Consider the following 26,707-nt stretch of genomic DNA (forward strand, 5'->3'; position numbering starts at 1 on the left):
ATAGAACTCAACAAAATAAATTTTCTAAGTACTGCTCATAAATGTTGTTTTGGTAATACGAACACCTGAAAAAGGACATGAATCCTGCACACACCGATAAAAATACTGATGCTCTCCCAATTAAGTTATCCGTCTCTGCTAGCAGCTTCTTGGCCCGAGAATTCGGTGTATAGCTCAGTGCCTACACCGGTAATAGATAGATGGAACTCAAAGAAAAATGTTCGGTTAAGTCCCTTTACCAGTAGACTTGATTAGTGGATCTCAATGAAAGAATGTCTAAATTCTGCTCATTATTTTGGTAATAACACCTTACAGCAGCTTGAGCCTAACCTTCAAGATTTGATGCCTTATCGGGTGTGCAACCTAAGTAAATATATGCGCATAAGTCCTATTATTCACTGAGACTTAAACTTTGATGTTTCGATAAAAAATGCATACTGTACCAGCAAACTGCTTCAAATAGAGAATAAGGAGCGAGTTGAAATATTATATCAAAGCTATCGATTAACTTCCCAAAACCTAAATATTTCCACCTGTATAAGTATAAGTGTAAGCGTGCAATCTTGCATGACTCATGCCTATGTTTGATATTGTATACCGGGTATATGTGCAGGGCGATGGACAGGTCTATGCCTCTGCGTCGTTGATATTTCTGCATGAGAGCCAAAATGAAGGCGCAGCGCTCAGAATGTTCAGGTGACCCTCCTTGGGAGAGGACCAAGCAGTATTGCGGGTTTTGCCAGAACCAACCTAAAAAAAAAACACATGCAAGGGGTAAGTATTTTGCAAAGATTTTGGTCTATGTTGTTTAGTTTACGGTATCTGCAAAACATTACTTAAACCTTTAGAATTAAAAACTACATTGTCAAAGATATTACATTTAAGTTCTTTTATATCTGGTGCATCATGTCGGTGTGTGTTTACCCCCTTTTGGAGAGCCCCCTGCAGAGACGCGTGGCACCCAAGTCCCATGATGCATTGCACACGACCACGGCTGAACGCCAGCATCATTCTGAAGGTCAGCCAGGTGACACACCTCCATAGTCTCAAAGTTCTGCCGGAAGTCAGACACCGACATCCTGCACCACAATTCTGACTTTCACTTCTCTTAGTTACCAGATTTCGTTATCCGTCATGGCAAGGATTACCATTTCAGCTTTTTTTACTTTTTGAATTTAACATTTCTCCTTGTTGTACAGGCTAGAGGCCTGAATTTGGACCTTTGGTCTTAGTAAACAGACTAAAAACTTGTTCTACAATGTAAAACTTGAGTTCTGTTCCTTCTTTCTGTAGATTTAGACCAGTGTTTTTAACCTTTTTTGAGCCAAGGCACATTTCTTCAAAACAAGAAACATCACCAGTTGTTGCCGTTGCATCTCCAGTAAAAGTAAATGCAAATGAAAAATGGCTTTCGCAAGAACGCGCAGACACACAAATTGGATAATTTCCCATGGCACAGTACGACAATTAATTACTGTGTCGCGGCACAGGGGTTTTGAAAAACACTGATTTAGTCCATTCAGTGATTGAACCTACCAGAACTCCCCGTCCTCTCGTCGGATTCTTTGCAATCGTTTTTGCTCTTCTGCGCTTACTGTGTTCCATTCGGGCCTGCAAAATTTATGCAAGAGAGTAAATCAGAAGAATGGGTAATTCTTCCCAAAATAAAAAGCTTGGGATCTGAGTTACAATTATTTTATTGGTTGCCAGTTGTTTTGTACAAAGGAGCAGTCGTATTTGACTTTTATTTTACAACTGAAATTGTGCAAACCCATCTCGGTCACTCCATGGCCCCAACCACTCTGTGTTACCCCATGGGTTGAGTATCCGCACCAGGTCCACTGCTCCATGTAGGGTCTGCACCTGGGGATGTACAGTAAATAATATTTGAATCAAAGTAAAACGCAAAACAGAACATTTTTCCAACATTAATATTAGTTTTGCTGATTTTTGGATTATCATTAGCTTTAGAAAATATGTTTTAACAGCTCGTGTGTACCAGATAAGACTATTTCTTATTATTTCTGACAACGATGTGGCATTTCAAATAAGTGTGGCTTTTTGTGTTTGAACCTTTGCAGTCTCAGGTTTCTCTTGGTTATCTGCTTAATGGGTTTGTCTGTTCAACCTGTTTAATCGATCCTTAGGTATGGAATTGTTTATTAGCACGCAACTGTGAGGCAGCCAGTATTTGAACTGGCTTCTTATAAAACATTTTAGTTGGTTAATTTTAACTCTTGTAAAATAAATACTGTTGTTTTATCGGTACGTTTGGTGTCCAACGATTTTTTTCTTAAATATTATTGCATCGTTGTATGTTCCTTGTTGTAAACCGTTTGTTCGGCCACATAATTTCCATATACAAATAAAAAGACTTGTAACATTATTTCCAATATGGCTGTTAGCCTGTGATCTTTTGATTGAAACCACTTACCTGGCAGGGGAGATACCATGATCATGAGGTGAATGAATTGTTATACTATCTATGAAATTACAACTGAATTTTTTTCTATAGTTTTTGACTTGGAGCTGCCCTATCGGCTGAGCGCAGTGTGACAGCCATGATCTTTGATTTTTGCAATCCGGAGATGGAATAAGAGCTTGCTCTGTCCACTCCACGCATCGGCCCGGTATTGCAGTACCTCCGGGAACGGTGCATTCGCAATGATCGCAGCAAGGCTTTAGGGCTAGGACCTTAGTTGGCCTTTTGGCTGAGAGTAAGTGTCCCGGCTCCTAGGCTTTGTAGCGTATTATGAACTGACCGATAACGGATAATGGATAATGAATAACGAAGATAGAACAATAACCCTTAAAAACCCCACTTTCGGCCAATAGCAGGCATTTTTCACAGTCCACAGCCCAGATTAGCCAATAAGGGCCTGTATAGATGATGGACACGTTGGTTAGCCAATGAAATTCTGAAAAGAACGATACCCAGATAGTCACTGTGTATTTAAAGGTGCGCAACGCCGCTCGTGATTTATTTAAACACACCGTTATTACGTGCACGTGTGCACGAATCATTGGTTGACTTCTGGATAGAGAAGTGAAACATTTACTATTCCTTCAAAATGTCTAAATAAAAATCTACCAAAGTAAAATACACAATTGCAGAGTTTTTAAAGCTGTAAACTTCTCGTCCCCAATTGGCCACTTTTGGAAACAGCTAAATCTACCCTTAGAAAAATGTGTAAGATACAATGTTTAGTTTTTCAGATTGTGATCAAATTTGACAAGGAACCAGGTAAGGTTTTAAGCTATTTCCAGTTATGATTCCCATGCTAGACTCATCTGGGTACGTTTTGAATTGAGATTTTTAATTTTACAGAAATGTTAATGGATTACAAGTGACTAGACGTGCCTGAATAGTATTGGCATCATCATCGAGGAGTCCCTTTAACTCATTCACTTTTTTGTATTTATTTTAGTCCAAGTTATTTTGTCTCGTCTTGATTAATTATCCAACCGTAAAGTAATTTACTGATAATGAATAAATACAAAAACATAATGGCAAGCATAAATTTACCTTCTCCACAGCAGTCAGCGAGTAAGCGTGCCTGAACATGATCCCCAAATCATTCCTGTACTCCAAAGGACCCTGCAGGGAAGGCACATCTACTCAAAGCATTCATAGAAAAATAAAAGCCATGAGTCATATCAAATAAGGCAAAGTCTTTTGTGTGGAGTTTTGGTTGAAAGGCTTTGGGATTACAATGAAAATGTGGTTTGTCAAGGCTTGGCATCGCCTACCTGCGTGTTGGCGCAGTTGATGAGCGCTCCCTTGGCTAGCAGCTCGGCCAGGAAGGCTGGAAGTTCCCTTGGAAGCACTGCCACACTTAGAACCTCGGCCACACCACCAGTCATGTCCACCATGGCCTCGTGAGGGAAGCCCATGTCCAAGGCCCGGTAGCCTCCTTTCAGCCTAGATGACACGCACAAATCTGTCGGCTAGAGCAGTGTTTCTTAACTGGTGGGTCGCAACCCAAAAGCGGGTTGCGGACTTGTTTTCAGTGTGTCGCGGGCCTTTTGCCTTAGTAAAAAATTGCTAAGAAAATAAAAATGACCAAGGGTTAATTACTCTCTGAAACAGTAGGTGATAATGCTCTGCAAATGCGAGTTGACATTAATTCATTTTATACGGAAGTACCCCAACAAACAAAGAGCTGCCAGGCCCGGTAAAAGTGATCACTGTCAGTCCCTGCTCGTAGCAGTATGCAATCAAGGATAATGGATCACGGCCACACGATTGCAGTTCACTTTTTGAAGGACAGAACCGCAGAAGAGCCGACAGGCCCCCCAAAAATATTGCACTCTTTGTTTCATATTTGTGCATGTTGAGTTGGTTAAAATGACTGAACCCACTAAAGTAATGCATTTTGGATTTCATTAAGATGCATCTAAATGAAATGAAATGAAATGAAATGAAATGAAATGAAATGAAATGAAATGATCTGCATTTATATTTGATCTGAAATGATCTGCATTTATATAGCGCTTTTCAAGTCAATGACTTCCCAAAGCGCTTTACATTGTGCTTCACATTTCCCAATAGCGGCCATGATCTGTGCAGCCATGTAAGGCGCTAACCTGCTTATTGGGGGTACTGGGGATTCAGTGTCTTACCCAAGGACACTTCGGCATGTAACACGGACAAGCCGGGATTCGAACTGGGATCCCTTAATCCTAAAACGATCGCTCTACCTCCTGAGCTACTGCCGCCCCAATGAGCATATAAAGTAATACTATTAGGTTAAGTCATGTTTATTTGTACAAGCCTTAAATCACAAGAAGTCTCAAAGGGCTGCACAGACCTCAGACTATTACAGACTGCCGACTATTATTACACTATCCCCTGATCCAAAACCTACTGAGGGTAAGAGAAAATTCAAAACTATTACTTGAAGTTGTTTGGGTTTTGCTATTCATGTCGTTTAAAAATAAAGCACAGAAAATATACAGTATTCTCTAGTTTAGACTGTATATATTCAATACATTTGGAAAGGAGAATTTCTTTCGTGACTTCGGTAGGGTGTGATGGGATGGTGGGTCCTCATGTCAGACCAATTGAGAACAACTAAACTGAAGAATGCCATGACTCATGAACGATTGTTAAAATGAACCAAAAAGAACCTTATCTATTTGTTTTCATAGTGAATTTCCTTTTTGGGTTTTCTCAAGTTGCAAGGGTCTTGAATTCACCTACCAAAAGTGTCTGATTTTGGCATATGTCCTGGATAATTTCAGCATAAGTTCCCAATTATATCAACACCCTAATTTAGTTACATCTGTATTCATGGGTTATTTTATATCATAATTTCAGAGACGTGATTTTTTTTAGGTGATTATCACATTTTCAGGCAGTGATTTAGCCAAGTGTTTTTCAGTTAAGGTTAAGTGTGCTGTATAGAAAAATATGAAAAACTGGTTAAAATATAGTAAAATCCAAAATGACAGAAAAAATGATTAACCAAATTGAATAATCTGAGTACCCTGACATGATATAAGCTTTACAAAACAAAGATATCAAACTGGCGCCGGTAATTATTTGATAAACCTTTTCGACGGACAGTGTGCCTCAAGATTTTTTTAATAATAATAAAAAATCTGTGTGCCTCAATTCAAAAAAGGTTGAGAAACACTGATCTAGCCACAGTGGATTGCATAAACATAACAATAATTGTGCATTTTAGCATAGCCAACTTAGCCAAGCTTTACCTGCTTCCAATTGAACCTTGATTTAGAAAATGTTTTATTTGAAATTCCTTACAATTCTTACAAGACTCATAAAATGTTGATTCCTCAAACTGTCAAGATGTAGTATTGCCTATTTGCATAGGTCTATGATATCTGCTTCCAATTAGTTTTCATGTTGATAAATTCTGTTGCAAAACTTTTATTTTAAAAAGGCAACTGTGTTCACTCCCACAACAGCCCAAAATACATTTTCTACCTGATGAAGCAAATACCAAATTTAAAAAAACACCTACTGTGTGCCGCTAAGACTTTGTTTTTAGATAAACTTGCACTTGGTGTGAAAAAGCCTGATTCCATAAAAAGACATTTAAAAATACATCAAATCTTCTGATGCCATTCAAGCTCATTCATGCTCAGGCATTATTTAACATGAAGATCTGCATGTTCATAACAGTTCTTCCCCCGGAGCAAGTAAGCTGAACTGGTACAAAAGTCATCAGTACCGGTAGGCAGAAAAATATTTCAAATGCCACACCTCGAAGAACTCAAAAGGGCTAATGATTTTATCAAGCAAACCATTTTCAGCCGTTTTCCTAGTATCAGGATGTAAAGGATTTTTTCCCTTTTTATTAAACCACATTTGAGCAGTTGAATAAAGCCATGCGTTAAAATGTGTAAGCCGTAAAGACAAAATTTAATAGTGTTTAGTAAGTTCCTCCAAAGCCAGCTTGACTTTGAAATATGTAATTTACAGGGCATGTGGCGTATTTTCCGCACTATAAGGTGCATAGAATAAAACTACAGTGAGGGTTGCTCTAAGAATAACTACCATATTTGTGCAAAAAAAAAAATACAAATATTACAATGATTGATTAGTCGAAATATATTCCCGATCGGAAATGCAAAAACGGAATGCAATGGGAATCCAACTCAGATTGCAACAAAAGCTATCCACTAGACTAATATTGATACAGGCAAGACAACAGACAAAAAGACGTTAGAGTTTATGTCATCATAACACTATTTTTTATACCATGTTGTCGATGTTATTATTGGGCCGGGCCTTGAGAATATTGTCGGACATTAAACCAGTTTGTGGTACGCAAAAGGTTGAGGACCTCTGAAATATAGTACTGTATCGCCGACTAGCAGTCTTTACGAAGCAGACGAGATTCTGAACCGAATGAAGAGAAAGGCATCGTTGGAAGTAATTCGGTCCTCCTGATAGATTTAAATAAACACATGGCCGCACATAGTCAACAATGTTTGTCACTTACAATGCTTAGTTTGAGGTGGGAAAAACTGAAGCAAAATATTCAGTGTTCTCGTTTGCCCGCGTCCCTGTGTCCTAGACGCATTATTTTTGCTGGGGACACATCGTGTCAAATCAACATGCGTCCCAGGGACGCAACTTTTTTGACACGAAATTGTCATTATCATTTTTTAACAAAGATTTACCGCACTCCAAACTTTTCGCCAGGCAGATCCGCTATTGTTGTTTTGGTCTCGCGGTTCGAGTTTTTGTCTGCATGCCGATCTCGATGTCGAGTTGTGTAGTCCGTCTCTTTTTAGAGAACCGGCTTTTTCGGCTCAACTCAGTAAAGAGCCGGCTCTCAAACGGCTCACTTGCTTTGATGCATTATATTACGAACGATTATGTTGTATAAAGAAGTTAAGAAAAAAAGAAGTATAAAAGGAGAAAATGAAAAAAGACAGGTTTGTGGTGATCCCTTTTAATTAGTATATTACCAACAATAATTTAATGCAGAAAATGAATTGACAATTTGAATAAGAAAATGTATTATTCTACTTAATTTTATTTGCATGTATTTTTTCCTTCTACAGTGAAGGTCCAAGCGACTTCATTTTTGAACTTTTTTTCATAATAAACGTCATTGATGTCGAGCAACTCAGTGTCTCACAACAAAATGTTCATTGACAATATATAAGATATAAGGAAACGCATGTACAATATAACATCTCATTATCTCATTAGCTGCACCGCTCATCCTCAGTAGGGTCGCGGGGGCAATATAACATGTTGAACTAAATAAATAAACATGTTTGAAAAAAAAAAAAAAAATTTTTTTTGTATTTTGTAAGGGAAAATATGACAGTTTGTAAGGGCATGGAGCACACTAAATTTTGGGGACCCATAGATCTCTGTTGGGACCCATAGATTTTTGAGCATGCGAGTCCCCAGGACCCATCACTTTTCAGAGGTAAAACGAACACTGAATATTATACTGATTTTTAACCACTTTGTGTTTTCTCATTTCTCTAACATCTGGTGCCGTGACTAAAAATGGAGTGATAATGAGATAAGACCCATTGCCCTTTCTCAGTCATGTATGTCCATAGTAATCTGGTGTTAAAGATTCTGTGCTTAACATCACTATGAGGGTTTGATCCTCATTGCCACCATTGCGATGCAATTTTTTTCTAAACACAAAGCGCACCGAATTATAAGTTGCACACTTATATTCCTGGCCAATTTTGGGTTTATGTGTGCGCCTTATAATCCGAAAAATATGGTACATTTATGAATCTGAAGTAAATTTCCAAACATTTGGATACAAAAACACAAGCGGTTCTCACTTGGCGTAGGCCTTCTCAAGCAGGGAGCTCCAGAACTCTCGTTTTTCCGGCGAGCTGAGGTAGATTAATTCGTTGCCGTATGTCGGCAGCAGGTCATCGATGCGCACATCCTCCCACTCACCGTATTGCCAGAACTATGCAGAATGAAAATAGATATTGTCTCAACAATTTGAGAAAAAATTGTTTCAGTTGCATGCTAACAATGAGAAAATATGCTTGATAATTAATACAGTATTAGGAACGTTAATAAAAAAATAGTTGTGGCCTATGTGTGACCACTACCTCCAACACAATGGTAATTCTCATTAAAGTTGCATTCTTAGATATTATATTTTAAGATAACAATTTTCTTCCCATTTTTTTGCCCGTCCTTTCACATGGATTTTGGTTTTTGAGGGTATCCGTAGCAGGAAGACAGTGGACAATTATCAGGTCCCTCTAAGTTAGGCTGCTGTTATGTAAATAAAGACTATTTTTTCGACCAATACATATTTTTTAAGGGACAGTGTGTAATATGTAGTGCCTGGTAGGGGTACAAACTTTCATCAAATGAAAAAAACACATTGATTCAAAGTCTAGGCAAATATACCTGAACTGTCTTACTAATGTGGATTTTTATATATATATAAAAAAAAAACGAGAATTTTTTGTTTCTTTTACACAGTGGAATCCAAACCTACAGTATGTCGCAGGCATGTTTGTTGGGCAATTTGCCGCTACGCTGTGCTCTGTGGGACTGTTTTTTTTTTTAAGAATTAGAAAACAGTACCATCTAGTGGTCAAAAATTACACACTGGGGCTTTAAAAAAATGCAGGTTTGTATGATAGTTGCTTTTTAATGAAAAGTTATTTCCATTTAATGGTCTCAAAATATTCCACAATGTCCCTTTAAATCAAAGAACAGTTCCCTTTTTCCTCACAAATAACATCTTGGATGGGATAAAATGACTGAGTAAACAATACTCTGCAATTAAAAAATGGAAAATAAATATAATTTAGATATTTCCAATTTTTCTGTAGGAGTATAGGCTTTTCCTAAGAAAGAAATCTAGACAAAAACGTTAAAAACTCGCTTAAATTGCTCAGGATTCGAGTGACAACTGATCACAGCAAAGCTGCATTCTTAAGCCGAGCGGTGGTTGGTCATTTTCTTGATTTGTTGTTTTAAAATTGTTTTCTCAAGAGGAAAAAACAAGTTAATAATGTATATTTCAATATATCAATTGAAATATTTGTGACAATCAAATGAATTGACGGAGAACACCACTATCAACACAAATGCATTTACCCTGAAGATAAAGCTGCCGTTGTATCCTTCCTGGAAGCCTTGTCCTGGAGGAACCACCTTACGGAGCAGACGTTGGTGCACGGCCAGAGATGCAATGGCGGACAGCAACCAGCAGTCACCTAAAGAGGCAGGAAGTTAAAGGCTATTAGCAGAATGTCTTAATTTGTATAAAGTAAAGTTTCCTTTTTGCAGTTTCAATAGCTGGTGGATTTTCATTGTGCAATGTGTTGTGTTCTGGAGCAGACAATACACAGCAAATGCTATCACGGGGGCAGTTTGCGGAGGGCTGTGTGTGCGTGTGTGTGTGTTGGGTCGGCGTGACTGCCTGTGTGTGCGCGACAGTGAGAGGCTGGTGTATGCTGTCAGTCAAACAGCAAAGAATGCACACAAGTCAACGTGTCCACCAAAAAAAAACTGCGACACACGACGACAGCTTGTATTTTATCGGCTTGTTACATTAATGAAATTGGATTCTGGGGAAATTCCGAAGAGCTGATCACCACCAGCTGCTCTGTGGATTGATATTGGGTCCGGTAAGGGACTGTGGTGTTAAAGAAAGCAATAGCAAGGTTGCAGGTCTGGCCTACTGCTACGTCTGGGCTATGTAACAACTCTCTTATGCCACACCTACCAAGCGTGTATCTCACCAACACCAGATCCATTACCCAATAAACAGATGACCTGGAACTACAACGTGTGGGAAACAACTACATTAGAAACTCTTGTATTTTAATCATCACAGAGACTTTGCACAATCCAGGATCCATACTTGTTATTTTGCTACAGTCATATGCATTATATGATACCGATCAGTGATTTGTAATACATAAATAAATAAATGTTTCTACTTCGTGAGGTTTGACTTTTGCAGCATTTGTTGGAACGCAACCCTCGCAAAAAAACACGAGATTACTCTACGTCCATTTTAACAGACGGGGCTCTCTACATACCTTGACAATATTACGAAGAGTCATGAAACTAATTACAATTGGCAACAAGAATTTTGGTATGTATGTTATGAGTGAAGCAAAAAAGCCCAAAGGTGTCATTTCAAAGCACATTTTACTTTAAATTGACACCGAAGGCATTTTTCTTGACGTTTGAAACATTCTGCTCCCTCAGCTAGAGGTAGTAGCTTCCCAAACAGTAAACAGGCCCACAAAAAGCTCTGAGGAGGAAAACACAAATGAAGTATGCCACTTTTTTTTTTAAGTCTCAAGGCTTAAGACATACTTCTATTACAAAGCTTATGATTGATGCCCACCTCATATTCTGTATTGTCCTGTCTTTTTCCGACTGCCTGCCTGGTGGTGATATGAAGGAGAAGGACGATTTGAGATGAATCAGCGGACCAGCGTTTGACCTGAAGCATGTGAACGCTTGCATGGACCAGCTGGCAGAGATGGGAAGCTGCGTCGTGGCCGTCATGGACTTTTTGGACTAGTTTACAGGTAGGGGGCGTCGCTGCTGTCATGCACTTTCCCGACACATTTTCAACATGTTACCTAGTGTTTACTATGTTTGTGTACTGTAATGCTAAATGTAATTCACCCTGGTCATCCTGAAAGGGGGATACCACATGTGAGGTCCTTTCTCAAGGTTTCTCTTTTCTCCTCACACTGAGGTTTTGAGTTGTTCCTTGCCCGCATGTTGGTTTAAGATCAGGTAATTGTGTCATTGTAATCCTGTGCAGTCCATTTTTGTGATTAAGGGCTATATAAATAAATTTGACTTGACTTGACTTGACTTGACTTGACTTTGACATATTTGACAAGGTACATTTATCTTCACAACATGTAGTATGGTTGGGTTGTCTATCATAAAAACAACTGGAAAAAAGTCAAGTGTGAACTGGAAACAAACAAGTAGTCAGTGATTTGGGCCTACTGTACTCCAATTACTTCATATCCAAGTTGTTCTCCAAAGGCAAACAGGGTTTGAGTCTGATATGATCAGTTTGCAGTTAAATTCGGACCACATTAACATGACAGAAATGCGACACAAATTCTATAAAGTCACCTTGTCTTGTATACTCACTTAGCTTCCCTTGGCGGACATCCAGACGAGAGGCTCCATCGACAGTGAACTGAGGCAACGAGCACAACTCCTGGTAAAAAGGAAAACGGGTAGGCACGTTTTTTATTTATCGATTTATTTATTTTATTTCTGCTGCTTCAAAGGGACATGGTTGAATATTTAGCGCCCATTTCTTTTTTAATTTAAAGAAGAAAAAAAACACAATAAGTTTTTTTCAAAACTCATTCGTCAACATGTATTTATTTTCTATAACGGGGAGCTTTAAATTTTACACAGTTTCCCATTAATATAATGTAAGTATGAGTAAGAAAAACAAAAGCACCTAGAAAGTCCAAGTTAGAATGCTGGAACACATTTGGTTTTAAATATGTTCTGCTATTTACTTGTTGGAAACGTTAATGTCGTTACCAAATGTACTGCAAAGGATGAATACATATTTCAAAGCCGCAAATATGTTCCAACGTTGCTTTCTACTCTTGATCTATAACCCCAACACGTAATTTTTGTTGGGCAGACTTTGTCTCTGCAGTTTGTAATGCTCCTTGTAATTTTAGGCACTTGTTTTCTGTTCTAGTAATCAATAGAGTGAGTTGGGTTAAAAATTTGGCAAGAGGACCAGGGAGGAAATGAACTACAACTGTATTATTTGTATGTAGTAGAGTGGTTAGCAAATTTGCCTACATGCAAAAGGTAACTAAGAAGTTTTTCTTTTTGTTAAATTTGATGAATATCTTGATAAATAAAATTTAAAAAGTGAATAAAAAATGTAACCAATGTTGGGTACAAGAGAGGCACCAAAACAAAACATTTAATTTAACATTTTAAACATTTTTAATCGCTATTATCTTTGTATGTCTCACATTTTCGTTTGGCGGACCTGATCAAAAAGCCTGACGGGCGTGTGTGACCCACGGGCCGTAGTTTGCCCACCCCCACTGAAAGGACTGAGCAATCGAGACATTCTCTTCAACAAAAAACAGTGACAACTGTGATAACTACTGAAAATTTGGTGGACCATGAATATTATAATCTTTAAAAACATAAGACTCAAATTTACTCGACTTCTCAAAACGAAACACTGCGTTTGACCTTGGGCCGCCTCCACTTGACGCCGGCCTTCATCTCGAGCTCCCCTAGCGGGAAATGATAATCGACGAAGAGGCCATCGCGGCCCACCGCAATCTTCCCTCCGTTGACAGCGTCGCCACTGACAGCCTCTCGCGGTTCGTCCGCCGCCATCAATTCGGCGAGCCAGCGACGGGATTGAGAGCCCAACAGCTCGTCGGAGCACGCCGAGCTGGCGTCGTCGTCGTCCGCCGGAGGGACCAGCTGGTAGTCCTCAGACTCGGACGGGAAACCTGGAGACTTGTCCATTTCCAGGCTCCGTACACGAAACTGCGAGAAGAGGAAGTTATTTCAGATCTGTTCGGGATTTGCTTAGGGAAGCGAACGACAACACGCCCTTGAAGCAGGTAAGTCTCACCTGAGTTTGGGCGAGTGACGTCAAACCCTTTGAAATTTGAGATACAGTAGTTCGTGCAAACGTAAATAGAATTGTCTTGTTATTGATTGCAAAGTTGTGCGCGTTGTTTACAAGGAGATGAGACGTGCCATCCCAGAATAAAACATGACTTTAAAATGAAATAAATAGAATACAGTAACAGGATATATAGGTAATAGTTGTAGACTGGCCTAAATTGTACGTATATCAGATAATAGCGCAACTGCATTGACAGCAACAAGAAATACACTATAACCATCATTTTCTAAACACTTATTTTTTTTCTTCTTCCAGTTTTGTGTTTTGGTTTGGTGATGAACACACACCACAATACAGTTGTCATCGTTTGAACGGATAATTGTTATAATTGATAGTCTTATTATATAGTATGCTGAAAATGTATGGAGACAGCAATGGTGATGATGAATACAGTGAAATTAGCTGCAGTGAAAATGATAATGTGACTGTGCATCCACAGAACTTATGTAAATATGTATATTTGTCAGGTGTTTGTCATATGTAAGCTGTAAGACACAATTATTAAGGAAGTCGTAGGTCTAGGATAAGATAAGCAGTCCTCTTCCATCCCTTTTCGGACATGTTACGTTAACATTGTTTTTTTTACTTTTGTCTTAGTTTTGCTTTTCCCATGTTCAAAATAAAGTTTCATTCATTCCTGATTCTGCTGAAGGAATTGTCCTTGAGACTGTAACTCTTTTGTTTTACAGAACTTGTAGCATTTGTCAAAAGGCAGCTGGAGAAAAGTCATTTTTAAGGTTGTGGGCTCTGCTGTGGTGGGGAGAGCTAGCAATACCCTTCAGACTGAACTGAGTAGCAAATAATTTTTTGGGCTGTGTTGATGACCGTAAAATGACACTGGCAGCTTCTGTTCCAGGTTGTCTTTCCTAAGAAGTGTCAGGAAATACTAGTGTTACTGGGAATACCCTACCATAGCTGCTAGAATTACGATTTCACTTAACAGAGTGAGCCCCAACCATTAACGTACCAAGGACCAGTCTCATGTCTGACAAAATCTTCGCGGGTGAGCCCAATAACAGTTGTGATAATATAAATAAGCCTAAACTTACTGTAACCACTATGGATGTAGATGACCCAGGAAAAGGAATTAGGTTTAACTTCAATATCGCACTGTTTTTAGTGACGGTACCGTTCTGAAAGATACAAACACCATGAGGCAAAATACTATTGTAAATCTGCTGATGAGTTGGACTTTGATGTACACTATATAAATACATTGAACATTTTCAACATTATGTGTTCATAGTTTACGTTGTCAATACATTTTAATCATGGCCCTGTGTATTCAACAACATCGTACCACGAGTAAAAATAATGCGATGAAATAAAATCTAAAGCCTTTTCTCATGTGACACAAATCCCTTGGTGTCTAACGGTTAAATTCCAGCGCTCTCCCAATTGCAATCCGGGTTCAATTCCTGTAGCATTCAATTCTGCGCAATAGTGGTCAGCAATCGTATTAGACTGATAAATCATTGCTCAAATACAGTGAAAACAAAAAAAATAAGGGAACTTTTATTCTTTCTGTGTGGCCCGGTAGCAAACAACCCATGGCCTGGTACAGTCCACTGATTCAAACAACACGATTTGACTAAAACTATAGTTTCAGTATTAAACGTAACACATACTGAGTGTGATCTTAAAAAAGGTCTTCATTACCAGTACAATAATTACCTTGTGCAAAAAAAGATACTTATGCTTCTGACCTCCATATAATATTTCTATTTTATTCTTGTTCAAATTATTCTTCGAAAACAAATTACAACTTCGATTTCATAAAATAACATGGTTTTGTATATGTAAGTTTTCACAAGCTTTACATTCAAAATGGTGGTCTACTAGTGATCCCAAGAGCCGAGAAAAGATCCGCAGGTTCGACAGTGTTCTCCGTTCGGGCACCAGTGCCGTGGAATGCTCTTCCCCCTGAGATTCAATCTGCAACCTCAGTGGAACTGTTTAAATCTAGGCTTAAAACACACTTCTATTCTAAAGTATACGAATAACCTATATTTTATGTTGACAATATCTGTGTATTTGTTGTTATTGCAACATCCGTTGCAGCCTGGTCATCCTGGAAGAGGGATTACCTCATGTGCGGTCCCTTCAAGGTTTCTTCATTTTCCTCATGTTGAGGTTTTTGAGTTTTTCCTTGTCCTCATGTAGGTTTTGGATCAGGGAATGGTGTGATAACAGTCTCAGGAGGTAGAGCGCTCGTCTTGGGATCAAGGGATCCCAGTTCGAATCCCGGCTTGTCCGTGTTACATGTCGAAGTGTCCTTGGGTAAGACACTGAACCCCTAATACCCCCAATAAGCAGGTTAGCATCTTACATGGCTGCAATACAATGTGAAGCACACTTCAAAGCGCTTTGGGAAGTCATTGACTTGAAAAGCACTATATAAATGCAGATCATTTCATCATTTCATTTCTGTGGTTTTAAATAATCTGTGGTCTGTGCAGCCATTTGAGACTCTTTGTGATTAAGGGCTATAAAAATAAACGACTCGACTAACGACTAATTACATTTGTGACACATCAAAGGATCATAGGCTTTCATTTTCACTCAGTTTACCTGGAATAGTTCAATCATTTCTTTCACATAATGTAGAACAACTTGCGTGTGTGGGAAATGAAAATGGTAATAAAATGACAAAAAAGACAAATTTAACTGGAAATTATAATTTATTTTCGTTTTGTTTGTAAGCAACCAGCTTTACTCCGGTAGTGTGTTCCTGTCACTGTGAAGTTGCCATGATGCTTGAAACGCCTGCGCAAAAAAAAAAAAAAGTTATGTTAAGAGAATAATATGGGAGCTATCTTTTTAAATGAGATACTGACTCTCAAAGTCGATCTTCTCCACAATATTTTTAGGTTTGACGCTCTCTTCCTGGTTGAAAATGAAGATTTGTTCCTCCTCTGTCTCCGTCCAGTTGTATTTGCTCAGCCACCCCTTCTCTTGCGGGTCTGTAAGGTGACACACATTGTACATCGGTTTCAATGATGTAGTCATTGGTTTTAACACAAAAGTGGTCATTTGACCTGGACACACAGATGGTTAGACCAAGATAGTCATAAACCCAAGTTAGGCGAGGTCATTCAAGTCCAAAGAAAATCCAATCTTGCTATGTCAAATTTTGTACAGTACGGACGCTGCCCTACTTACGGACGATCGTTTGTAAGTTGAATTTGTTTGTAAGTTGCTTCAGTGCTGTATTTTGTGTGTTTAAGGTTTATATTAAATATGTTTAAGGCTTGTATAAGTAACCTGTATTGTTTTGTACTAGAAAATAAAAATTTCAAAAGGTAACATGCTCTATAAAGACAAAGTTTGAGTTTAACTTACTATTGGAAAAAGGTCCACCACCATGATAAAAAGTGGCCAAAATAAAGCGTTCCGACCATCTTCTTAACCGCATCAAGCTTTCTTATTCCACCTTAGTTTAAAAAGAAACGGCTCGCCTCTACTTTACACATTACATTAACCATATTGGGGGCAGCACGGCGGCGCAGTGGTTAGCGCTTGTGCGGCACAGTTCATGTCATGGGAACCTGTCGTGGGTTCAAATCCAGCTCCAGACTTTCTGTGCGGAGTTTGTATGTTCTCCCCGTGCTTGCGTGGGTTTCCTCCGGGCACTCCAGTTTCCTCCCACATTCCAAAGACATGCATTTCAGGTGAATTGGCCGGTCCAAATTGTCCCTAGGTGTGAATGAGCGAATGAGTTGTCTGTCCCTGTGTGCCCTGCGATTGGCTGGCAACCAGTTCAGGGTGTCCCCTGCCCACTGCCCGATGATTGCTGGGATGGGCTCCAGCCCCCCGCGACCCTACTGAGGATAAGCGGTACGGCTAATGAGATGAGATTAACCATATTGACTGGATCCACGAGATATCAAACAATAAAAACGTCAACGTTCTTAGCGTGCTAGCGATACAGCACACATTATTTTTAGACACGAACCAGGAAGTAGAAGCCGGATTTCTTCTTCTAGGTGGATGCTGGGTGACCTCTCAACGTCACCACACGCCGGTAGCGGTGGAGAGAAGCACTACATTACTGTCCTCTATTCAGAAAAGGTGCACACAATACAAAATCTAACTTACAGCTATGTCCGGATACTTTCCGACATCCCGAAAAAATGTTCGTATCTACCGTTTTACCCAAGTCTAATAGTCGTAAGTAGGGGAGCTGTCTGTACATTCAGTGAAGCACCTATTGATGCAGTGGTCTCTAAATCAGTAAAGACCCAACTGTTCTCATTGTAATTTGTGGGTTGGCAATCCACGGCTCAGGAGCCCCATGCGGCTCTTGAGCTCTGCAGAGCGTCTCCCTGGTGATTTCCCAAAAAGGTCTACATTTTGAAAAAGATCGGGGGGAGCCAAAAAATGGCAGACAACACTATCCATCAGCAAACCCAGGACATTCAGCCCTAGAAGGGGGACGCTGCTGCGTTTTACTCTTTCAGTCTTGTTATGCAATTGCTCAGAAATCGAATTTTAACTATTTGTTTTTATATACTTTTCAAAAGGTTGCAGTTTTATTTGTAAAAATGCATGCTGCGTTGCATCCTTCAACCAAGTAGTCACGTGGTGCGCTCTTCACCAAATGAACTGCAAGGAAAATAAACATTTGATCATGACAAATCATTATGTATATGTAACCTATGTTGTAATTTTGACAGCTAATACAATACAGTAATTCTTCGGTTATTGCGGTTAATGGGAACCAAAACCACCCGCGAAAAGTGAAAATTCGCGGAGTAGCGACGCCCCTTCAAAAATGCTAAAAAAAAAAATTATATGTATATATTATTTATTTTTTTTAAATCATTTTATTGTATTATTATTATTTTTAGACCCGGTTAATGGGGACCAAAACCACCCACGAAAAGTGAAAATTCGCGAAGTAGCGACGCCCCTTCAAAAATGCTTAAAAAAAAAAAATTACTGTATTTTATTATTATTTTTTTTTAGACCCGCGAAGCTCTGAACCTGCGAACGTGGAACCGCATAGTAGTGAGGTCCCACTGTATTTTTGGTCCCAACCTTTTGATAGTTTTGGTATAAGTGGTAATCTGTCCATTCCTTAAAAGTGTACCAATGTTGTTTGTCCATCTCCTCTCCTCCTGGAGAAGTCTGAAAATGTTAGCCACCATTTTTTGTTATTGAGGTGACTAAGGGCTGAGGTATTTTTGGATCGATGAAAACAAGTGACAACACTTACATAAAAATGTCAAAATGGAGCACAGCTTGACAATGTTACTGATCTTACCCAGGGGGTCCCCCAGCATTTTAGCCAGCAGGCGGCGGTCTATTGTCTGGTAGGTGATGCCCACCACATGGCAGATGACTGGAAAATATGAGGTCACCACGTTTCCTATTATTCCGACATAATGTAAACTATACATCTTGAATTACTTATCGTAAAGCAAAATTTTGTAATACCTGACCACTGGATGTTGCTGTATTGTACGTTGCAACCTAAACAAGTACTACTAGGCACTAAGAAGAATACTAACTACAGAGTTAAAGTGACCAAAACGGAACATTTGTCTCAAGTTTTTGCCTAACCTTCCGTAATGTTTTCCAGGTACCCGAAGCAGCAAGTTGGCGTACAATGATGTCAGTTCCTTTTGAGTGGGGCTTATGTTGTTTAAAAAAAAGGCAAATTTCTAGACCTACAAGAAAAAAAAGCCCAATTATATTATGTTTCATGTATATTTTCTTATTATTTGAATCAATATTCTTTTTTAAGGGATTAAGTTTTTTTTCTAACACAAAGAGGCTCTGAATAAATAAATAATAATTCTATTTATTTTCTTTCTGTTATTGGATTTCTATTATTTTTTTAAACAATAAAAAAAATTTAAGCAAACATTACTGATACAAAATTATTATTATTCTGATAAATTAATGCCTTACCTTTGATTTATTTATTTTGGGTTATACAATAATTAATGATATGAAGTCTTTTTCAAGGCTTATAATTAAAGGCACAGTGTGAATTAATCAGCGCCTCCTAGTGGTAAAAATAAAACCATACATCAAAAAAACATGAACTATCATAGAAACATACATTTAAAAAAACACTCATAGGTAGAGAATTAAGGATTTATTTTACATAGCATTAGCCTCACCTAAAGGGAGCTGACATAATTGTCCGCCATTTTGCTGCTACAACTACCCAAAACCCACAAAAAAGCTGGGCATAAGAATGTAAAGTAAAGTTGCACGTCACTTCAGTTTCCTTAGTTCGCATTCTTCCTTGTGCTTTTTAGCATTTCATTTCAATTGCACTACACCACAGAGCGACACCTAGTGGTCAGTGGCCTTGAAAGATTAAAAAAAAAAAAAAAAACAGTGTTGCAGTTAGTATTAATTAGGTATATAGTATAGAAACCTACATTTTCGTACAGAGTCTTCAAAGCCAGTAATTCCATCGATAAGCTCCCTGTTCTCTTTAAGACTCGCCTGTGAAAAAGAAAATCTTGCTTTTCAAAACATCAAATTAAAAAACCTCCCATTTGCTTATGTGTGTGTCTGCATGCATTACCCAGAAGCTCTGGAAGTGGCAAGTCTCTAGCAAGTTCCCGAGGTAGAGGATCTGCTTGATAGGGTGCTCCTCTTGCTGCAGCACACTAGTCAAGGAAATACACCCCAACCAAAATTTTCTCTACATTTCTACTTCACCTAAATTCTAATATAAAGCAAAATTGTGACTGGCACAGAGAGGATACGTGTGTTTGGTCGATCATGCACTTGCAGAGTGTGAAGTCTGTGTGGGGCAAGTTGGTGAGCGCTTTGAGTAGGATCTGGGAAGTCACGTTGGTCTGGAAGTAGGCTGGGTTGAACTGGTAACTGGTGAAAATGACATCAAATGAGCAGAAAAGATACAAAAACAGGCTTATTGGATTGTGTTTCGGGACTCACAGTTTGAGAACAGCCAGGTTGGCCTCCAGGTCGTATGCATTTTCATGGGCTTGCGTCTCCACGTAGCGCTCCAATGTGGCCAGGTTTTCGGGGTTGTAGCTTACAGTTGGTGAGACAGAATATTATTACGAATCTTAAATAACAATATGCCTAAAGGAAATATGATTTAGTCAAGCCATTTTAAAATCACAATTATATTGTAAGCTCCAAGACCGTTTCTTCCTCAGGGCCATCATCACCCTAAACAAGTGCACAAGAGTGAAAAAAATATCTGAAAAATAAACAACTTGCCCATCTTGAGGAAAAAATGTTTTCATATCTTATTTGAAATGACAGTGTCGACATGTAACACGTAGGGCACGGGATTCGAACTGCGATCTCTTGATCCCAAGACGAGCGCTCTACCTCCTGAGCCACTGTTGCTGCTAAATGTCATTGCACTACATTTCATTGCACTATTGTTCCGATGCACTAAATATTTTAGGTCTACTTCTCCTAACTTTGGTTGTACATTTTGTCATTGAAGTGTGTAATACAGCATAATCCTGGAGTGCCACATCTAATCTTGTTGTAAACAATAATCACTATATTGCTATCAATGACAATGAAGACAATTTTAATTTGAAGTCCTAATTTAGACAAAATAGTCGGAAAAAAGTACACTGTACCTATATCATTTTTAGTAGATTTCTCAAATAAATGCATCTTGATCCTTAACAAAAAACGGCAAACATTCTAGTACAAAGTCAAATTACAATTATAAAACACAAGGAAGAACTTCAGTCTCCCTTGTCAAACACAAGACATGTGTCCATCTTAATTATTACATATTAAGGTCATGTGCACATTTATTTCACACACACTCTAATTCCAGAGTTGTTAATCTTGATTAGATTTTCAGATCATTTAAACGCTACTAATTCTGAATAAATTCCGAAATGGAAAGCACTTTGCACAAATTAAACGATCCCAATCATTCTCATGACCCCAAATGTATTTGTCTGATCTACATAATGCAGCTACATCTTTTATGAAACTAAAAATCTTTTATTGAGAAAATATACATCAAGTATCATTATTACAGGTAATCGGGATTTTCTATACTTAACTACCAGGACATCTTAGCCTTTTTTTGAATTGCTGTTTTCATGGATTTGTATACGATTCGTACTCCGATTTGGGATTTTTGAACATCAAGTAGCAGCATGCACGGGAAGTAACAGTAAATAATGGAGTTCAATCTGGACATAAGATGACGCGCGTTAGACCCTTAACAACCTATGTAATGGCATACACACTTTCAAATAAAGTGACTGACTTTTTTACTGTGTTGTGATATTTTTACGTTATTCTAGCAGAATCTGCAACGTTATAACATTGGGTCAGTGCTAAAACGTAGCTAGCCTGACATTAGCATGCAGCTATATACTTATTGAAGCCTGAGCAAAATACCGTACCGGTCAATTCCTCGCAGGAGTTTGGCCACATTCGCCTTCATTAGCTCGAAAGTTGTCATCTTAATATGAAAAGTGAAAAGATGAAGGCAGGCGCGGCCAAAATTATATTTCCACACGTGGAGCAAAAAAAACAGACGCCACAGAGCTGTTTGTTGTCCGGAAAAAAAGAGCAACGGACCGGAAGTGAAACAACATGCAACCGGAAAAAACGCCGGTAACACTAAAAGTGACAAAAAAAAAAAAACCCCAGTAATATCAGCCAACTGAAGTAGTGTACTTAACAATGAGAGCAACTTTATACAAAAAATGGATATTATACTACGTTACTTTTTGGTTAAAACTCGGTGTACCTCTTTCGTGGTTATCAATAATGTCCGCTAGAGGGCAACATATCCATATCCAGGCGGTAAGCAAAATACTGTATTTTCTGCCTAAACATTTTTTTCTGCTTGGGCCATGAACTTTTTTGAAAAGGAGTGCTACTTTTTGTTGCTGCTTAGCGCGAAGGTCTACCAGTTTTACATGCATTTCTAAAATAACAAGTTATCATGTTATTACTACTTTATCATTATGTTATTTTTATGTTATTACCAGGTTGTACTTATTAGAAGTAGGGTTAAAATAGGCCCAGTCAACCACTAAAACATCTGCCTTGTATAGGGGCACTGGGTGATTTACTTATCTCAATTCTAGGCGTATTTCAAAATATTTTTTGTTGAATTGATCCTGTATTTAAAGACATGTGAATGAGTTTTCATGCCATTTAAAAATCATACAGAGTGTTCCAAAATGGTTGATCCAATTCTAAATGCCGGTATCGCAGAAACTACTTGATGGATCTTAAAGGTGGTGTCCAGAATTTGAAAATGTGTTACTCTCTGTCGCCATCTGCTGGCTTAAAGTCATGATCGCAGCCTCAGTCAGATCATTCATGAGTCCGATCATATCTTAGACGCGCTTGAATAAACTCTTTTTCTTTTAATTACTTTTTTTTCTAGGGGTTTGGGTTGGGGCTTGGACTGTACTTGAAACAGGCTTCTTTTTACTTTTATCATTTTCTTGCTTAACTTACAAAAAGCTGCAATGTCATGGACCAACCGCCCCCCTGACCCCGCACCTAATGTGTTGCATGTCCCGGAACAGCATCAAAGTAAGATAAAACCAGATAGGCGCAGTGGGAAAAAATGATAAAGGCTCTAGAGATTCATTGTTAATTTATACTTAAAAGAAAATAATATTGTACTTTCAACTTTCTAAGGACACCTTAAACAACTCACCCCACCTCTCATGAAACTAAATGCACTTTATTTTCAAGGTCAAAACTTGAATTGGTTGAATTTATTTATTTAATTAAGAACTTTTGTAAACTGTAATCAGACAAAAACTGCAATGGTGTAGTTACGTTACGATTACAAGGATGGTCCAATGTTATTCTCCAGGGCAGATCCAATGGGGTAGGAGGGGGGCAAGACAGAAAAAGAACCAGGACGGTAACATTCAGGATTGGACTTGTGCTAACTTTACCACAACTCAAACTCAGGCCAGGAACCGTCAGCAGTGGAAAAAGCTGCCCTGAGTGGCGTTCTCAGTGGTGCCCCAACAGCCCAGGCTGTTAAGAGATCCATGTACCGTCAACCTAGTTGCTAAAACTGCCCATCTGTTTTTTTATTTCACTACAGGCAGTTCTTATAGTACCTCTACACTACTGCACCATTTACCGTACTGTATTGTCTGTACATACTGTATGTTTACCTGACTTCCCATTTTGCATATTAAACCCAGATTCTTCTCTTGCACTACTTTTGGTTGGTTGGTATGTTGGTTGGATCCCTGAACAACTAGGGTTGTAGGGGCACCATTTCCTGCTGTGTGTCTTGGGCAAGTACAGCATGATGGCACCCTTCCCACTCCAGGCCAACACATATTTAATTTATATAGCCAAAAATATTTATCTGCTGTTGCAAATCCATATATTTTGTAAATTGTTATATTGTGCGGAAACTGCACTTTTGCTATGTTTACCAGAATGTCATGATTACCGATGTGAATCACCTGTGCCCGCTCCTTTGGCGGCAACTGCCTCGGACTCTGATTGGCTCCCTGTCCTTATTTAAACCCACCCCTCTCTGTCCCCTTTTGTCAGTCCGTCTGCAAACCTCAGTTAACACTAGGCAAGCTTTTTTTTCCGACCCTGACTCCCACCTGTTCTTGCTCCCGTCTGTCCCCCGGCTTCGACCCGTTTTTGATCCTGACAACGTCTACTCTCCCGTTCTGGCTTTCGACCTCTTTTTGTCCCCGACCACGTCTACTCTCCTTTCTTGGCATACGACTCGCTTTCGACCCGACCACGTTTCTGCTCTCCTGTCTACTGACCCGTTTTTCCATTCCCGACACCAGCATCGCTCACCACAGAAGATCCACTTCTGCGTTCAGAGCGACCTGCTTTCCGCGTCTAGCAATCACCGGATCGTGGTCACAACCCTTTCTCTTTCTTCCAACAAGACTTGTGAGAAATGCAACCCAAGTGGATCCTGTCTCCGTTCTGGTCTTGACACAGGATGACAATAAAGTATATCTGAATCTGAAATAGCACATTAACTACTATGCAGTAAGAGTCTTTTCTTTCATATATATTTTTAGCGTGAGTTGCACTGTAGTTTATTGTGACAAGGAGTCTGATGGAACAATCGAGCTGACAGCTTCAGACATTTACAACTGATAGACTGTGATTTTTCTATTCTCTAAACAGAACTCAGTCCAATGTTTTTTGTTTGATTCACAAGAGCACAGCTGGTGAGTGGAACATTTTATTTGAGTCACAAACCATAAGAAGAATAAGGATGCATGCCGCTAATTGTGATTTATAATATGCTTCAGTAAACAGGAAAGCAAAAAAAGAACTTCAGACGTCAGAAATAAATTTGTCTTGATTCTGAGATGAAAGGAAGGTGCTGAGTGGCTAAGAAGCTGGGGGTTCGTAGGGGAGGGGTAGGCCAACAAATTAGTAAGAAGCAAGAAGGTGCAAATGTATGTCTGCAAGAGTGCGTGTGGGTGCATGTATGTGTGGTCCTGTACCTTTCCGAAGGCAAAAACCAGAGCAAAAAACAAAAAGTGACTTCAAGGGTGCTCATCAGCTAAGTGTGAGACTGTGAAAGTGCATGTGTGTGAAAATTAACCCGGTTGTTTAATGGATCTCGAACACGTAGAGGATTTCTCCAACAGGAACCCTGAGGAAGACTTTGAGATTCTGCTGAGAGTCGGATGGGGAACCTACGGAGACGTTTACAAGGTCTGATTAGAATCCTTTGAATGGTTCCAGTGTATCGTCTTTTATAATTTATTATTTAAGGACGTAGATTTGACTGCTGCCAACTTTGCCACGACCCTTGAACAGGCCAGGGACCGTCAACAATGGGGAAGGCTGTCCAGAGTTGCGTCCTCATTTGTTCCCAGACGACCCATGCGGTTCAGGGATCCATGAACGATGAAAAGATTTAGGGCTGATCAAAATTGTATTTATGAATTTATAGTATAATCACTATGCTAAATGAATGTATTAATGTTCACTAGGCTCCCTTATTGAAATGTGTTTTTGATAAGGAACATTTTGGCTCTTTGTCATCACACTTTTGTTGCTTTGCTGCGGCCTCACAGGAGGAAGTGGTTAAGCGAGAACTGAGAATGAGCCTGAGACTGCACCCGCGACACAGCACCATCAGAAAGCAACGTCAACTTCTTTTTACCAGTTCTACACAGAAAACACATTTCTTAGGGTGCATGAATATTAATGACCTTTTATACACTAAGGCAGTGATTTTCAACCAAGTCAAGTCAAGTCAAGTCATTTTTATTTGTATAGCCCTAAATCACGAAGAGTCTCAAAGGGCTTCACAGATTGTTACACTATATTACACAAACTATTTTCAACCGACAAGAGGAGTAGGTTATTCATATGCAATGGAGTAGAAGTGAGTTTTAAGTTTAGATTTAAACATTTCCACTGAGGTTGCAGATCGAATCTCAGGGGGAAGAGCATTCCACAGCACCGGTGCCCGGATGGAGAACGCTCTCGAACCAGCAGAAGACTTTTTTGCTCTCGGGATCATCAGAAGACCAGCACTCTCAGATCGTAGGCTTCGGACCGGGACATAGTGGCAGATCAGATCTGAAAGATAAGAGGGAGCAAGTCCATGTATGATTTTGTACAATACTAAGAGAACTTTGAAGTCACATCTTTGGCTAACTGGGAGCCAATGCAGGTTAGCCAAAATCGGTGTTATGTGATCGTACTTTTTTGTCCTGGTTAAGAGCCTCGCTGCGGCATTTTGTACTAGCTGAAGAGACTTGATTCTGGACTTCGGGAGACCGGAGAGTAGTGCATTGCAGTAATCGAGACGGGAGGTAACAAATGCATGAATTATTGTTTCCGCATCAGACTGAGACAGTATTGAACGGATTTTAGCAATGTTGCGAAGATGGAAGAAGGCAGTTCTAGTAATTTGCTTTACATGCATCTCAAAGGATAGATCAGGGTCAAATATGACACCTAAATTTTTAACTGAGTCACTCTGTGTGATGTGACATTTGTCAATGTTCACAGCAGTTTTTGAGAATAAGTCCCGGCATTTAGAAGGACCAATGACTAACATTTCAGTCTTTTCAGAGTTAAGACGCAAGAAATTGAGTGACATCCACTCTTTTATCTCAGTGAGACAGGCCTCCAAATTTCCACAGTTTAGTGTGGAAGATTCCTCCAACGGAAGATATAGTTGAGTGTCGTCTGCATAGCAATGGAAGCTGATATTGTACTTGCGAATAATATCACCTAATGGAAGCATGTAAATGTTGAAAAGTAGGGGGCCGAGCACTGAACCCTGCGGAACACCGCAGGTAACATTAAAGGGCTCAGATGTCGTTTCACCATATTTAACACAGTGCGTCCTATCTGAGAGGTAGGATTTGAACCACGAGAGGACAGCTCCTGAGAGACCAATCCATTTTTCCAACCGTTCTAGTAGGATATTGTGGCGCACTGTGTCAAAAGCAGCACTAAGATCCAGCAGCAGCAAAAGTGATGAAGCGCCAGAATCCATTGACATTAGGAGATCATTTGTTACCTTGATCAGAGCTGTCTCAGTAGAGTGGTTAGCCCTGAATCCTGATTGCATG

At 39.3% G+C, this 26,707-nt stretch overlaps 3 protein-coding genes and 1 pseudogene across 8 annotated transcripts in view; 2 read left to right on the forward strand and 2 right to left on the reverse strand.

Annotated features, from left to right (window-relative positions):
* Positions 1–13,088, reverse strand: part of LOC148357873 (calpain-9) — a 31,595-nt gene extending 18,507 nt beyond the window's left edge. The window contains exons 1-10 of the mRNA XM_088346188.1: positions 12,707–13,088; positions 11,618–11,687; positions 9,581–9,699; positions 8,293–8,426; positions 3,751–3,922; positions 3,527–3,598; positions 1,772–1,863; positions 1,537–1,611; positions 925–1,079; positions 599–750 (exon numbers count right to left, since the gene is read on the reverse strand). Of these exons, the coding sequence (XP_088202314.1) occupies positions 599–750; positions 925–1,079; positions 1,537–1,611; positions 1,772–1,863; positions 3,527–3,598; positions 3,751–3,922; positions 8,293–8,426; positions 9,581–9,699; positions 11,618–11,687; positions 12,707–12,991 (1,326 nt within the window). The 5' untranslated portion in view covers positions 12,992–13,088. The remainder of the gene's footprint in view (positions 1–598; positions 751–924; positions 1,080–1,536; positions 1,612–1,771; positions 1,864–3,526; positions 3,599–3,750; positions 3,923–8,292; positions 8,427–9,580; positions 9,700–11,617; positions 11,688–12,706) is intronic.
* Positions 2,503–2,664, forward strand: LOC148357887 (U2 spliceosomal RNA; annotated as a pseudogene).
* The window catches only part of map4k1 (mitogen-activated protein kinase kinase kinase kinase 1), a 35,326-nt gene continuing 21,266 nt past the window's right edge, over positions 12,648–26,707 (forward strand). Inside the window, exons 1-2 of one of the 6 annotated variants that reach the window (XM_088346186.1) lie at positions 12,648–13,089; positions 24,761–24,827. Coding sequence is in view for 3 of the 6 variants with exons in the window: in XM_088346184.1 (XP_088202310.1) it covers positions 21,822–21,944 (123 nt within the window). In the remaining 3 variants the exon portion in view is untranslated. Of the gene's footprint in view, positions 13,090–21,732; positions 21,945–24,483; positions 24,828–24,973; positions 25,312–26,707 lie in introns of those variants that run through there. The other 5 variants (XM_088346185.1, XM_088346184.1, XM_088346182.1 and 2 more) reach the window with 5 other exon arrangements.
* eif3k (eukaryotic translation initiation factor 3, subunit K) lies at positions 15,820–21,728 on the reverse strand. Its single transcript, XM_088346189.1, has 8 exons — positions 21,539–21,728; positions 20,082–20,180; positions 19,889–20,009; positions 19,705–19,779; positions 19,556–19,622; positions 18,424–18,501; positions 15,995–16,120; positions 15,820–15,923 (listed from the first exon to the last, which is right to left on the reverse strand). The coding sequence occupies exons 1-8, from the start codon at positions 21,595–21,597 to the stop codon at positions 15,892–15,894; spliced, it is 657 nt and encodes a 218-aa protein (XP_088202315.1). The 5' UTR covers positions 21,598–21,728; the 3' UTR covers positions 15,820–15,891.

This window comes from Urocampus carinirostris, chromosome 10 (genome assembly GCF_059441175.1).
Source record: "Urocampus carinirostris isolate Australia breed hairy pipefish chromosome 10, RoL_Ucar_1.0, whole genome shotgun sequence".
NCBI classification, from domain to species: Eukaryota; Metazoa; Chordata; class Actinopteri; order Syngnathiformes; family Syngnathidae; genus Urocampus; species Urocampus carinirostris.